Genomic DNA, 15,283 nt, shown 5'->3' with positions numbered 1-15,283 from the left:
GTTCATTTCATATTCATTCTTAGCTCGATTATTTACATTGTCCCATTTGCAAAGTAGTCATCATTGATTTACATCATAGGTAACCATGTCACACCACCAGCGCAATTTAAAACCACTTTCCCCGCCTGCAAATCCTGTTTTATCCCTTCCATGTTCAGTTCTCAGAAAAATTGAGGATTATGTGTGTGTGTCTTGTTTCCATTTAATAGCTGCCTTTAGTGTGTCTATTGCACTATGAGGTTCATGATTCATAATGAAAACAGTGAAATGTTCATTTTCAATGTGGTTTATTCGAGGGAGAAAAGTGCACCGTGGAACAAAACCAGTATGCTAACATTCATTGGCGGCAACATGTGAACTGTGCTGCTAATTATTCAGCGTGCAACATTTCTGAAATCAGAACTGAAAATTTTAACACGAAACATTTATCAATCTGTAAGTGCTTCCATGTTAGAACCGTAAAGGCTTTAGACGTATAACCAGCTGCAGTTTGGACGTTTAACGATAAAGACTGATAATGATCTTTGTTTGTTAAAGTGATGATGAACATGCAGGCTTCCTGGTGGCTTAGAGTGGCTGATTTGAGAATGCCGTGTAACTCTTCACTCTTCCGAAGAAGAACGGCGAGTACATCTTGTTCAGGTCAAATGCGGTGACGACGGTTTCCCCAGTCAGCCTAGGGAAGCAAATCAAATTATATTTTTGACTAATCACAATCTGTAACAATGTCCATCTTTCACTTTTGTGCAAGTCTTACTTGTAAGTGATGTGGCAGGAATGATGCATCCACACCAGCTTATTGAAACTCTGACGCCCCCCAGAGGACAGAAGGAGCCCCACATGGAAAGTGTGCTCAGCCTCTGGCGCTGGGTTCCGCCTGCAGAACCGATTCTTTTGCATCTCCAATTTCTGTTGACATTTAAGGTCAGTACCAAGTTTGGCAGGTAGACGGTGACAACTTTTAAACAACGGTCTAAAAATGACTGACCAAAAGATTGACACATAAAATACTTCTCTTTTTAAAAAAAGATCAATTTGTTTGCATCTCAAGTTCTGGTATTTAAATTATAAAAAATAATTTGGAAAATGTTTGCATTCATGGTCTGCCTAATACTTAAAAAAAAACATTCTACTATTTTAAACATATTAAAATTTCGGACTTTTGTGGAAAGTCTTTCAACACACTCACCTCATCTTTCCTCTTGCAGACGACAGCAAAAACTTTGGTTTGATTGTCCGTCTCTTGTGACAGACGGAAGTGACCGAACATGACAGCGTCCATTCTGCCAAAACACGCGGACAGGCTTCAGTTGACATATTGACTCACGCTTTGTGACATCATTTGAGACAAAACAACAGAGATGTATGTACCTGACGTTCTGAGTGCGGAGGCGAGGGACAACATATTGAGGCTCCTCAGGCGTGGTCAGCATGAGGACTGTCCCATCAGGGAAGAAGCGCAGGTACCTAACAACACACCCACGTGAATATTGGTCTAGTTTATAATATAGATGCCAATGCAAAAGCCGTGTGGCCTACCTGTAGAACTCAACATGGTGCCAGGGCCGGTAGAACCCGTCTAGAGATTCCTCTCCTTGACGAATGTATGATGTCTTGCTGATGTAGACGCCTGCTCAGATAATGTGTGTGCACGTCACAATCAAATAGTTGGTCGGTCATCACTCGTATACAGTAGATACCATCAAAGCGAACGCGGGGCCTCTTCAGGAACATCTCCCTCCAGGTCAGGAAGGGTCCAAGTTTGGTGCAGTTGCGTCCCCACACTCTTGAACAGGCTAAACGCCAAATCTCAGAGTCTCTGCAAATAAAATAAATAGATAAATCAAACTAAACCAGGAGTGTCCAAACTACGGCCCGCTACTCTTTTCAAATTTGCCCGCAATACGTCATGAGTTCAACAAAGCATCGCACACGGAGTGCTTTCAAATTAATCTTAAAGAAAATGGATGGATAGATACCAGATAGTCTGTGAATGCTACATATTTGCTGCCATCTAGTGGACAATGTGAGTACATCAAGTACTTTGAAGTGATAGTTCATCATTTACTTATATGACACAATCCAAACAACCTTCCCAAGTCATGGTGCAACAAAAAAAAAATGCAACTAACATAAAAGTCAACACACATGGTCACACATAACACAACCTGCTCACTAAACATTGTGGATATTATGAAAAACATCCATACACCATAACAACATTCTAAAATACACCCATTTAAATCCATTGGAGTGCATAATGGGAAAAATGTAAAACACTCTCTCCACACTTACCCATGTTTGGCACATTTTAGCTGCTTGATATTGTGTATTTTCTTCCTTCAGCAGTTACTATATGCAACAATTTAGCACACATGCACTTTAGCACTTCCCCATCTGCCTTATGCACTAGAATTACTGTAGGAGCCTAAATGCTGTTTAAGTTAATTTACATTTTTTATGGAAGGTGCTTTATGTTTATTCAGCCAAAATGGGACTATTTACTTTATTTGCATGCTTAGAATAATTATTACATTTGTCTAAATAATTTGATGACGTAACTGTCATCAGTTACCACACATGGATCTGTGTGGTAGGTTGGGTTTTTGGACACAAGGTATTATGGGTAATGGCAGTCAGGTGCGAGGGAATTGAGCCACACAGTTTTTTGACCTCACACTTACTTTTTCTTACTCTTACTTTTTCTAACTCTTACTTTAACAAACTCTCTTTATTTTGCCATTCATTTGTTCCCACATCGTTATTGTTTTACGTTTTGAATGATTAATTTCACAAGTAAACTACACAAAACGAAGAGGAGCGTCTGGAGTTTTGTTGTCGCCGCAGCAAGCGGGAGCAGGAGAAAGAGGAGCGTCAAGCTAAAGGCTTCATTAGGAATCTACAATTACTATGGCAAGCCTTCTCAAATAGATTATTCTACTGATTGTATCTGACGTTGGCGCTGTGTAACTTATCTTTTTGTGGACCCTGTTGTGTATACCATCAACCTGCGGCGGACTGCAGATAGAAATTAAGTCTTTGGCTACAATTCAGGCACATTTATATTTCAAATGTAATATGTATTTTATATGGTAATTGTGTGCATGTTTGGAATAAACTAACACCATAACCACGTTATCATCATTAATGTGCATTGTCCCATGTAACAAAGATATAACACATATAAGGAATGGGGACTTCCTAGGAGGAGTTTTATTAAACACAAGCATATTGGTGTGTCTAGTGGGACAGGCAATGGTTAAGTCGGAGAAAATGCAGTAGTTTATATATTATCTAATGTTTCTGTGCGGCCCGGTAGCAAATGCTTCACAGACAAGTGGTTGGGGGCCACTGTCAGTAAGCCCCACAAGTTTCATCAAGCGTTCAAACCAGTCATTAGGCCTTTTTAGGTGGCTAAAGGCTCCCTAAAATATTCCCAAGCCCCACAAAATATTTGGTGTTGTCTTATTTATTGAATTATAATCATAAATATGTTAAGTCTGTCTTAACTTAACAGTGCAGGGTTATTTAACAACGTAATGAAAAGGGCCGCAGTTTCAAGAGTCCAAAGGCTCAGACATCATTAAGTGGTTATATTCCTTGGAGACTTGTTGACTTATTTACAAATTAACACATTGGCTTTCACAATGCACTGTCAATAAATTCATTATTGAGCCCTCGCTACTCAATTTCAGCGTGTGCAGCTAGTTAACAGCATGAAGTAACAGAAGCTCCAAAAGTTTTGTTGGGGATTGATGTTCCTTCTTCTGAATTATTTTCCTTCCTCAGTTTTACTTCTTTACACTTCTTCCTTCATTTAGGTTTGTGAGACTGAAAATATAAACATAAAATAAGCTTTGTGATGAAACATACACGTGTGGATTTCTATCATTGTTGCTTCTTATCTAGAACACTGTGTCCGTTGCTTAAAAGGTCCGACAGGAAACAATGACTTGAGCACTTACTCGGGGTAGAACATTCATACTTTGTTATCCAGTCGTTGTTAAAAGTCTGATTTTCTCAATTGTTATGGTTAAATGCATAGTCTTCTTCTACTCACTACATTGCTGCTTCATTGTGACACATTCCTTGTTGTTGCCCTCTGTGGGGTGGCGGGAGTACTACATACATGAGCAAACCTACTTTTAATGCTTTCATCGAGCCTATTTGGGTGATGTTCGGTGGACCAAATGAAAAGCTTTGGTGGGCTGAAAATGGCCCGCGGGCCGCCAATTGGATAGAGTTGTCATAGTGTAAGGTAGAGATGATATATTTCATCTGAATAATAATCATAATACATCAAAAAATACAAATAAATTGTATAATTATTATTATTGGTGCATCTACTGGGGGTTAAGCCTAGTCTTTAAAAACCAGTGTGGCCTGTTTTAAACTTTAATCAAGGTTCCATGAACACACAACAATTATGTGCTATGAGATACAAAAGTGACACTTGAACATAATTTTGTCCGATGCTGCCACAAATAGATTTATCATACTTTTACCTTTCTTCTGTCACCTCATCCTAGTTCCCAAATACTGGTGCCGTGTGTGAATGCATAAATGTAAGCTTTTATGGTGTTATGACTTCAGTGTTGAGTGAACAGTGAAGTGTTCCACGCTTGGTTTGCGCTGGCAGGAAGAATGAAACATTTGGCATTTTTGCAAAGAGTGTAGGTTGTGTTACATATTCCTCATTTGATTTAAAAAAAATCCCCTTTTTTGAACTTTTGACAGCAAACTTTATTGTCGAAACTGGTCTGTGTTAGGTAGCGCCTGCGCAGTTTGTAGTAAAATTATTAGAAGGACACGAGTGTTGCTGGCCTTGCTTTTTCTTTAAGTACACTTTTTGCCGTGCATCTCTTTATTTTTGTTTTTTATGTTTTTTGGAGAGTGCGTGTTTTTCCTGTATTGTATATCTTTACAAAAGCCCAGGCCATGATCATGTGGCCTACTTAGTTTTTGTGGCCCTAAAAAACAACCGCATCGAATGTGTATGCGACGGGCCGGCCCTATGACCGCATACACTTCAGACTAGCGTATATTTGCTGTAATATGTGTGCTGTAAGTGGCATGTGTAAAGAAAACATACACTTGACACATGAGAAGCATGATGAGGTTCGCCATGTTGTTTTGATTGTGATGTTCTGAGTCCTGTGTTAAATGCTATTTAAAATTGGACACCTTTGGCTTTATGTACTACACCCAGAATGATTGTGTTGAAACATTTGACAAATGCAAAACTGATGACAAACAAGCCCACCTTGCACAAATGTAGAATCCACGGCAAACCAGCGACAGCTGCTCCAGGGCTCGCATGTCCAGGTCGCTCGACACAACCCAACGGAAAATGTACATCAAGATCTCCCGTGGCAACGCTGCGATCACACGAAATGAACATAAAGGGGAAGTAATCACGGAAATAAAATATATCAAAGATAATGTATATCCTACCTGATATATGCACCTGAGACATTTCAAACTCAGGAGAACAAATCTTGGCAAAGGTGTTTCCCAATGTGAGCTGATGCTCAAAGTAGGCAATTAGATCCTCAATGTCTCCATCAGCGTCTCTCTCCTCACTGCTCCAATATAAAAAAGTGATAAGTTTCTTAAATACAAGGACAAGACACGTACATGCCACATTCATATCACTTTTGAACATGGAGCCTTGACAACTTGGGCTGGACAATTAATGAAATTATAATTTTGATTTCCAATATAGCGTCTCAAGATTATGAAAATATAACAATCGAAAAAACAACAACGATTGAGCCGCGCAACACGCATTAAATTGTAGCGGTTGTGACGGTGAAACAGTTGAGAAGAGAATAAGTGAAAAAAGAGCATGTCTACTAGAAGTTTGGGATATCACCATGGTGGCAACTTTTTATTTGACACAACGTTAATATGCCTAATCAATAATTGCTAAACTCAACAAAAAAATAGGGCATATGATTTCTGCGTTCAAGAAACCGTGGACGGAGTCACATAATTGGCCAATAAAACTGAATCCGCAGACAAGCGCAAAAGAATATCAGGGAAATTGACATAAATGTGAGTGAAATGTTGTCATGGTGAAGAGAAGGAACCTTTGTTTGGGAAAATAATGTGTCCGGTAGCACTCATTAATCCCCGACAGTCTAAAGTGCCCCGTCATGAACTAAACAATGTCGCGACGGCCACTTGAAACAGCGACTGAACTACGACGCTAAAGCAAGCAAGAACAATCCATACACCCACAACACAACTCATCTGCTTGTGTTGTTGTGAACGACATCATCAATGGACCATTAATGTACAAAAAGTGGTCGCAACTTGAGAGGCTCTTTTTTTAACAGCATCAAGTCAGTCGCCATCAAGTCAGTCGCCTCTTTATTTGTCAAGCAGAGAACAATAGCTAAGCATACTCTCCCCTTCACAATAGCGCGGTGCGCCACATCCGGTCTGACTGCGCTAACAAAATAAAGGTTTCAAAAAAATCATTTGCACAAGGCTTATGTACTTAAAGCCCTTATTGATACATTTACAAAATGATTATGCTCTGACCGAAAATACTGGTCAAAAGATTTTGCATTTATTTGAATTTTATTTTTATACAAAAAGCACACTCTATGATGGTAAAATAAGTGTAAAAGGTAAAAAACGGGATTAAAAACAAAACAGAAAAACTTAATTTATTATTATATTGCTATTATTTAAATGTATCGTTATTGCTATTATTATTATGTTACTTAGTAATTTATATTCTAAACTATATTTAAAGTAGAGTTTCGGGGATACAATAAATACACATTTTTTCAAATGTATTAATAATCGTGTAACTAATCATGATTATTATATTTGCCATAATCGTCCAGCCCTATTCACAACAATGTCAAGCATCTTACTAGTTTCTTTCAGCTCGATCAGCGTCAGGGCGGCTGTAGTAGATTTTGGACTCTATGTCAGGCACAAGCTGCATAGCCAGGCGATAGAACTTGATTGCTGCCAACAAAACACGTCAAAGACACAGTCAAGGTAACTGGAGTGGACTTTTACAACTTATAAAACATTGCAGATTGCAATTAGGATGCATTTCCAAAGACTTCCGAACGGTTGATTATGTACAGTGCACCCTCACAACTCCCAGTGGTATAACATTGAGGGAAATATGGTGTAAAAGTCAAACAAAACAAAAAATTTTGCAAAAAATTAAAAAAAAGACTTTTTCTAGACGTAGTGGTATTAATGATAGAAATGTACTGTACTTAGTATTTCAGTAATACAGGTGCCTCTAAATATGTTTAGATAATTCCAACAAACAGTAAAAAAATACAAACATATTCTCACTTTCCATGCAAGTTAAAAGTTCAACCTGTTCTACTGCGTTTCAAGCTGGTTTTAAAAAAGAAAATCCAATCAATGTGGCTTTGCCGGTCGGTTTACACCCGACCTACATTTTGTTACATTACTAGGGGCCTCGTGTAACAAGTGTGTGTAAGCACTAACACCTGGCATACAACCTTTTTCACGGCAAAGATTAATCAAGACTGACGCTGACGTGGAAATGTGCACTGCCTCACGGAAAGTTGCCCTACCCACAATTCTACAGGCTGTGGATACTTTGGCGACTCATAGTGGTGATGCTGGGTAACCGTTCACATAAGAGTGCCAACTTTTACTCCTCAGACTGATTGACGTTCCCATCAGAGACATATGAACAATTAACCCCCCCCCCCCATGTGAGCAGGCTACTGTACAAACACTTTGTGTTATAAGTTACAATAATTATTTTACATTGGGGTAATGTGTTACCCACTTCTTCTAAAAAATGTAAGTATAATTGTAGCGACTATCTTTGTGCAGCAGTCTTCTTCTTTCTTCTACACGACCACTTTTTTATTTCCGCCTGCTGGAGACACGTCAATGACAGGCCGACAATCACTCTGCAGTTTGCTCCAAACCGGAGAAAGAAGCCCCTCCTGCTGACGTGTGGTTGGTCAGACCGCCCCGAGCTCCAACACATGACTACTTTCATAAGGATTTGCCTATTTTTAAAGGGGCGTGGTCTGGGCGTGCCAAGCCACGCACACGTCTGCAGCAGATTTCAAGTTGATTGCGATGTAACAAAAAATGTGCTTGGATTCGTGCGTACGAATACTTTATTACATCTGAATTTTTTCTTGCATACGCGTACGTTTTCTGGATTTGATCGTACTTTCATTTTTCATTTTTAGTAGAAAAGTCTCGCAACTCTCTTTACATGAGGCCCCAGGTACCTTAAGGTCTAACCTGTAGATTACCTGTCGCCCACAGCTAAAGAATGGAAGCGCTAAACAGTTCATTTGTATGGTACACTGGCTGCTCAATACATTATTGACCAAAATCATAACAATCAGAAGAATAATGAAAGGGTGTCACTTATTTCTAATTTGTATGACAGTTAATATTAAAATGTTACATTACCAGAGTTGATAAATATTTTATGATGACGTCAGGTTATTTCAAGTAAATGACACATGAATAAACCCACCTTCATAGACTGCTCCCTTCTGCTCTTCCTGAACAGCCCTCAAGAACAGCTCTGCCGCCTGAGTGGAGACCAATGTTTTTGTTGTTGTTGTTTTTTTTTAATAAGCGCCTCTTATCTTAAAAAGTCCATTGTTGTGTTTTCATGACATACCTTTTCCTCTCGAGCAATTTCTTGCGTTCTCCTATGACCGGACGCTCGCAGAAGCCGCAGACCCATGCCGCTCGCATCAGAGCTCGGTTTGAGCTCGGACATCCACTGAGCTCGAAAAGCACTGAGCTCCAACTGCAGTTGAATCACAGTAAAGTAAAGCAAACTTGTTTCACCAAAACATTTTACTATACTCATTTGTGATCATTTGCATTTACTCATTTGATTATTTTTACTTGATTGGTGGCCTTGTTTTTAAATCTTACTCAAATTTTAAAGGTGTAACAAACTGTGTGGTGATAAAGTTTCATAACAAAAAAGGCTATTAAATACAGTTTTTGCCCAAAAAACCTATTTTACCTCCACATTTGGGTCATCAGCAGAATCATCCTCCTCCTCTTCCTCCTCCAGTGTACCACCAACATCTACGTTTTCTTCAGCCTAGTAAAAATTAAAAGTAAATAAAGAAATTGTGGTGACCAAAATGCACAGTTTGGATGAAAATCAGAGCGAGATATATTTTTTTTTCTTCTTTTATTAAAAGATGTAACATTCTCTAAACTAGGTGTAATCTAATCCTCTCCTCAGATAATATAATAGTTTTTTAGTCATTGTAATCTTACTTTAGTAGCTAAAAATCAACGGATTTTGTCTTTAAATATAACTGAAGTTATCAGGGTTGTTGTTTTTTAATTGTTTCTTTATTTTTGTCAAGCTGCTCCCTCCTTTCTGAAACCCTCCAGTTTGTCTAGTGGGAGGCCTGCCTAGCATTTAGAAAACCCCTTGTAGGAGTAGAGCTAAATGTGGCATTCATCAAAACAATGAAGAGCACTGTCATTCTAATACAACTAGATCTGTAAAGCATGGTCTATGTTGAGTATTATGGTTCGTACATTACTATATATTATTCATTTATTACCTATGGTACATTTAGATTAATAGCAACTGGATCATTAAATTCATGTAATTATGGACTCTTTAACATTATATTTTATTCATAAAAGGGAATACATTAGTTTACTTGAATCCCTAAATCGAATAATACTCTTTTGTTGTTGGAAATGGAAATTAGCTTTATTTGGCAAGTTGCTAGTCATGAATTGATTTACGTGGACCTCGACTTAAACAAGTTGAAAAACTTATTCGGGTGTTACTATTTAGTGGTCAATTGTACGGAATATGTACTGAACTGTGCAATCTACTTATAAAAGTTTCAATCAATCAATCAAAAATGTACTTGCTGTTGAGTAATAACTCGACCAACTGGTTCTTTTAGCTAACGTTAAACTCAACCACAACTATCCTCGCTCATGTGCAATCGAACAGTGCCAGTGGTCAAATAACATAAAAACAAATTACATTATATGGTTTTAGAACTATACAAGTTAGTCCCTTGAGAAGGTTTATAGTACTAGCGTACAGGTGTTGAGATATCTGCCATGCTAAGTTAGCTAACTCTGTTAGCATGCTAATGTATTTTTAGCATGGCTAGTAGGTAACGAGCACGGTGACCCACCATGACAACTTGGCCAAGAATAGTCTTTTGGTGTGTGCGTCTTCACAAACGGTCGGCGTTCAACGCTTACAGTTCACGGTCGGAGAAACGAACCACGCAACGAACATATTTACGAGCACGCAAGAAGGCAGCCATTTCGCTGAAAGGTCCGACCAGCGACCGGAGCGTGAACGTCTCTTATAGCCGGAAGTAGCTCGTCCGCAACGCCCCCTTTTTGACATTGTTGTCGTTTCGCGGTGTTTTTCAACCACTGTGCCGCGGCACACTGGTTGATTGATTGATTGATTGATTGATTGATTGATTGATTGATTGATTGATTGATTGATTGATTGATTGATTGATTGATTGATTGATTGATTGATTGATTGATTGATTGATTGAAACTTTTATTAGTAGATTGCACAGTGAAGTACATATTCCGTACAATTGACCACTAAATGGTAACACCCGAATAAGTTTTTCAACTTGTTTAAGTCTGGGTCCACTTAAATTGATTCATGATACAGATATATACTATCATCATAATACAGTCATCACACAAGATAATCATCAGAGTATGTACATTGAATTATTTACATTATTTACAATCCGGGGTGGGATGTGGAGGGGGCGGGGGGTTAGGTTTGGTTGTTATCAACACTTCAGTCATCAACAACAACAATTGCATCATCAGAGAAATGGACATTGGAACAGTGTAGGACTGACTTGGTAGGATATGTACAGCAAGTAGTGGACATAGAGAGAGAGATCAGAAAGCATAAGAATAAGTATCTACATTTTATTATTTCAATCAATTTACATTTGATTATTTACAATCCGGGGAGGTAGGATGTGGAAGGGTTGAAGTTGCCAAGAGTTGTTCTTTTAGTGCGGTTTTCAAGGAGGATAGAGATGCCCTTTCTTTTACACCTGTTGGGAGTGCATTCCATATTGATGTGGCATACACTGTAAAAAAATTCCTATTTTTATGGTTAATTTAATCTAAATTTCTACTGTAATTTTTATATATTTTTTAAATAGTTTATAAAACTGTAGAATTGAAGACATTATCTGTAAATAAACAATCCGCCTGATATTTTAAGTAATATGCCAGTAATGACAAACTATGTATATTTCTATTTTTTTTACAGAAAAATACCAAATTAATTATACATAGCATTTTCTGTTTTCTTAAATTACTTTCAAAGTCATGTAAAATTACAGTAATTATCTTTCATTAAATATGTAGCTTGTTATATAAAAGTCTATGTCCATACTAACAATCTAACACAGGGGTGTCAAACTCAAATACAGAGTGGGCCAAAATTTAAAACTGAACAAAGTCGCGGGCCAAGGTTGAACAAATTAACCTTTAACGTACTCTACGAGCTATCGTCACAACCGCTTTTCATCCATTCTAACATTGTTCAGACCCAGTCACAAGATACGTACGGCTTCCGTACGCACACACGAGCGAATGCAATGCATACTTTATCAACAGCGATACTGACGGTGCCAGTATAAAAAACTTTAACACTGTTAGAAATATACGCCACACTGTGAATCCACACCAAACAAGAATGACAAACACATTTCGGGAGAACATCCGCACCGTAACACAACATAAACACAACAGAACAAATACCCAGAATCCTTTGCAGCACTAACTCTTCCGGGACGCAAATACACCCCCGCTACCACCAAACCTCCCCCTCCACACACACACACCTTGTAGCGTCCCGGAAGAGTTAGTGCTGCAAAGGGTTTTGGTTTGGTGTGGATTCACAGTGTGGCGTATATTTCTAACAGTGTTAAAGTTTTTTATTCGGCTACCCTCAGCGTAACCTGTATCGCTGTTGATGAAGTATGCGTTGCATTCTAATGTGTGTGTATGCAGAAGCAGCACATGTTATGTGACTGAGCGGGCTGGCAGGCTGGCAGGCTGGCAGGCTAAATTTGGCCCACGGGCCAGAGTTTGACACCCATGCTGTAGAATAAAGGTATTTTTCTGCAGAACTGTTTGCATCGTCACTTTATTAAAGGTGGTTGATCTTAACAATTCAGAAAAAATCTGTAAAATAATGGTATTTTTCTGTGGAACTGCCAGCATTGTCACTTCATTAAAGGTGTTTGATTGTAATCATTTGGAAAAACTCTGTAGAATAAAGGTATTTTTCTGCAGAACTGTTTGCATCGTCACTTTATTAAAGGTGGTTGATCTTAATAATTTAGTAAAAATATGTAAAATTACGATATTTTTCCGCAAAACGTTTCATGAAAATTTCTGTAAATATGTTTTTGATCGCCCTGTGATGAGGTGGCGACTTGTCCAGGGTGTACCCCGCCTTCCGCCCGATTGTAGCTGAGATAGGCTCCAGCGCCCCCCGCGACCCCAAAGGGATTAAGCGGTAGAAAATGGATGGATGGATGTTTTTGATCATTATTTGGTTTACAATGTTTTACTTTATTTTTATGGTTTTCGTTTGGCAGCCGTAGCTGCCAGTAGATGACCGTTTTTTTAGAGAATTTTTTTTTACAGTGTAGAAAGAGAATGAGTTAAGACCTTCGTTAGATCGGAATCTGGGTTTAACGTGGTTAGTGGAGCTCCCCCTGGTGTTGTGGTTATGGCGGTCATTTACGTTAAGGTTTTGATTGATTGAAACTTTTATTAGTAGATTGCAAAGGAAGAGAATACATTATATGAAACAGTACAGTTTACACAGTACAGTACATATTCCGTACAATTGACCACTAAATGGTAACACTCGAATAAGTTTTTCAACTTGTTTAAGTCCGGGGTCCACGTTAATCAATTCATGGTGTCTCATGAGATACAGTCTGGTGTGCCGTGGGAGATGATGTCATTTCACCTAAATGGGTTAAAAATATTTTTGCAAACCAGTAATTATAATCCGCAAATAATGTGCCGTTGTTCATTGTCTGTACTGTCTAGAGTTCGGCAGAGTAACCGTGTAATACTCTTCCATATCAGTAGGTGGCAGCAGGTAGCTAATTGCTTTGTCCATCTATCCATCCATTTTCTACCGCTTGTGCCTTGGGAGTCGCGGGGAGTCGCTGGAGCCTAACTCAGCTGCATTCGGGCGGAAGGCGGGGTACACTCTGGACAAGTCGCCACCTCATCGCAGGGCGAACACAGATAGACAGACAACATTCACACTCACATTCACACACTAGGGCCGATTTAGTGTTGCCAATCAACCTATCCCCAGGTGCATGTCTTTGGAGGTGGGATGAAGCCGGAGTACCCGGAGGGCTTTGTCGTTATCACAATATGTAGACGACAGCGGGAGGCAGCGTGCATGTCAAAAGGTATCTAACGCTTAAACCAAACATAAACAGAAGGCAAGTGCCGCTAAGAAAAGGCATTAAAGCTTAGGGACGGCTATGCAAAACGAAACTAAAACTGAACTGGCTACAAAGGAAACAAAAACAGAATGCTGGACGACAGCAAAGACTTACAGTGTGTGGAGCAGAGATGGCGTCCACAAAGTACATCCGAACATGACATGACAATCAACAATGTTCCCACAAAGAAGGATAAAAACAACTGAAATATTATTGATTGCTAAAACAAAGCAGGTGCAGGGAATAGCGCTCAGGGAAGAAACGAAACTGCTACAGGAAAATACAGACAAAACAGGAAAAGCCACCAACAGACAAGAACTAAAACATTACACACAGGAAAACACCAACAAACTCTAAATAAGTCGCATCGTGATGTGACAGGTCGTGACAAGACCTTTGAGACAGAGCTATAGTGATGCAGGGTTGGTTATGGTTTGAATTCATATCCAACAATTGCTAGAACAACTTTTTACTGTCAGTATCGGCTGCTGAGTTTCATTTTTTAATGTTTACTGCTGGTGGCATGCCTCCGCATTTTTTCAATAAAAAAAATGTGCCTTGGCTCAAAAAAATGTTGAAAAACACTGTTAAAGAAATTCAATTTCAAATGATCGACGGTATATACCCTTCAAAGGCTTTTTGGGACTGAAATTTAACATGGAGGTTGATGGCTGTTATATCTGTGGAGCTGTAGAGGATGTCAATCATCTGTTTGTGGAATGTGAGAGTGTATGTACATGTGTTTTGGGAGGAGATCAGAGATTGGCTGAGAGACAAGGGTGTGGAGATGTCCCCATTCTCTATAGAAGAGATCAAATTTGGTTATTATTATAAACGGCTGTAACATAGAATTGTTAGTCAACATTATTATGCTCCAGGCAAAATGTTTTCTACATTAATGTCCATTTATGAAAGTAAGGCCTACATTTTCTATTTGGCTTAATGGGTTACAATTATCAATCAAATCTTGGAGAATGATTAAGAGTACAAAAGCCCTTAAATTGACATATTTGTTAAAAACATTTAAAGTGATTTAGGTAGCCCTTTTTGTATTAAAATTTTTTTTTTTTTTTAGTATTATTACTCTATCTGTATTTGCTTTTGTTTTCTTTCCTTGCTGTTGAAAGTGCCTTGACTTTTGTGTGGATTATAAATGTATGTTTGTTGTTCAATAAAAATGTAAAAAAAAATTAAAATATATATACTATATTTTTCAGACTATAAGTCGCAGTTTTTTTCATAGTTTGGCCGGGGGTGCGACTTATACTCAGGAGCGACTTGTGTGAAATTATTAACACATTAGCGTAAAATATCAAATAATATTATTTAGCTCATTCACGTAAGAAACTAGACGTATAAGATTTCATGGGATTTAGCGATTAGGAGTGACAGATTGTTTGGTAAACGTATAGCATGTTCTATATGTTATAGTTATTTGAATGACTCTACCATAATATGTTACGTTAACATACCAGGCACGTTCTCAGTTGGTTATTTATGCCTCATATAACGTACACTTATTCAGCCTGTTGTTCACTATTCTTTATTTATTTTAAATTGCCTTTCAAATGTCTATTCTTGGTGTTGGTTTTTATCAAATACATTCCCCAAAAAATGCGACTTTTATATGTTTTTTTCCTTCTTTATTATGCATTTTCGGCCGGTGCGATGTATACTCCGGAGCGATTTATACTCCGAAAAATACGGTATATTATATTGGCTTTCAAAATAAAATATCAAAATGGAAAAAAACAAAACAA

General features: G+C 38.4%; 1 protein-coding gene across 2 annotated transcripts; it reads right to left on the bottom strand.

The window, feature by feature from the left end:
* Positions 1-270: 270 nt before the first annotated feature.
* fbxo9 (F-box protein 9) lies at positions 271-10,361 on the bottom strand. Of its 2 annotated transcripts, none has more exons than XM_062058257.1 (13): positions 10,179-10,361; positions 9,023-9,103; positions 8,666-8,797; positions 8,516-8,573; positions 6,891-6,987; positions 5,455-5,585; positions 5,264-5,378; positions 1,701-1,819; positions 1,540-1,630; positions 1,372-1,467; positions 1,190-1,283; positions 758-909; positions 271-676 (listed from the first exon to the last, which is right to left on the bottom strand). In XM_062058257.1, exons 1-13 carry the CDS (start codon positions 10,179-10,181, stop codon positions 568-570), a joined length of 1,278 nt encoding a protein of 425 aa, XP_061914241.1. In that variant the 5' UTR covers positions 10,182-10,361; the 3' UTR covers positions 271-567. The 2 variants fall into 2 exon arrangements, with proteins under 2 accessions (XP_061914241.1, XP_061914242.1); XM_062058258.1 differs by having other exon boundaries at positions 5,455-5,582.
* Between the last annotated feature and the right edge of the window lie 4,922 nt (positions 10,362-15,283).

The sequence above is a fragment of the Entelurus aequoreus genome, linkage group LG09 (genome assembly GCF_033978785.1).
Source record: "Entelurus aequoreus isolate RoL-2023_Sb linkage group LG09, RoL_Eaeq_v1.1, whole genome shotgun sequence".
NCBI classification, from domain to species: domain Eukaryota; kingdom Metazoa; phylum Chordata; class Actinopteri; order Syngnathiformes; family Syngnathidae; genus Entelurus; species Entelurus aequoreus.
This window is presented reverse-complemented; position numbering and strand designations above follow the sequence as displayed.

Excerpts from the sequence above, each read along its gene's own strand:
- fbxo9 (XM_062058257.1), bottom strand. Across the intron at positions 6,988-8,515 it reads GAAGGGAGCAGTCTATGAAG|CAATCAAGTTCTATCGCCTG; the intron begins GTGGGTTTATTC and ends TTTTGTTGGCAG. Across the intron at positions 5,586-6,890 it reads GATCGAGCTGAAAGAAACTA|CAGTGAGGAGAGAGACGCTG; the intron begins GTAAGATGCTTG and ends TTTATATTGGAG.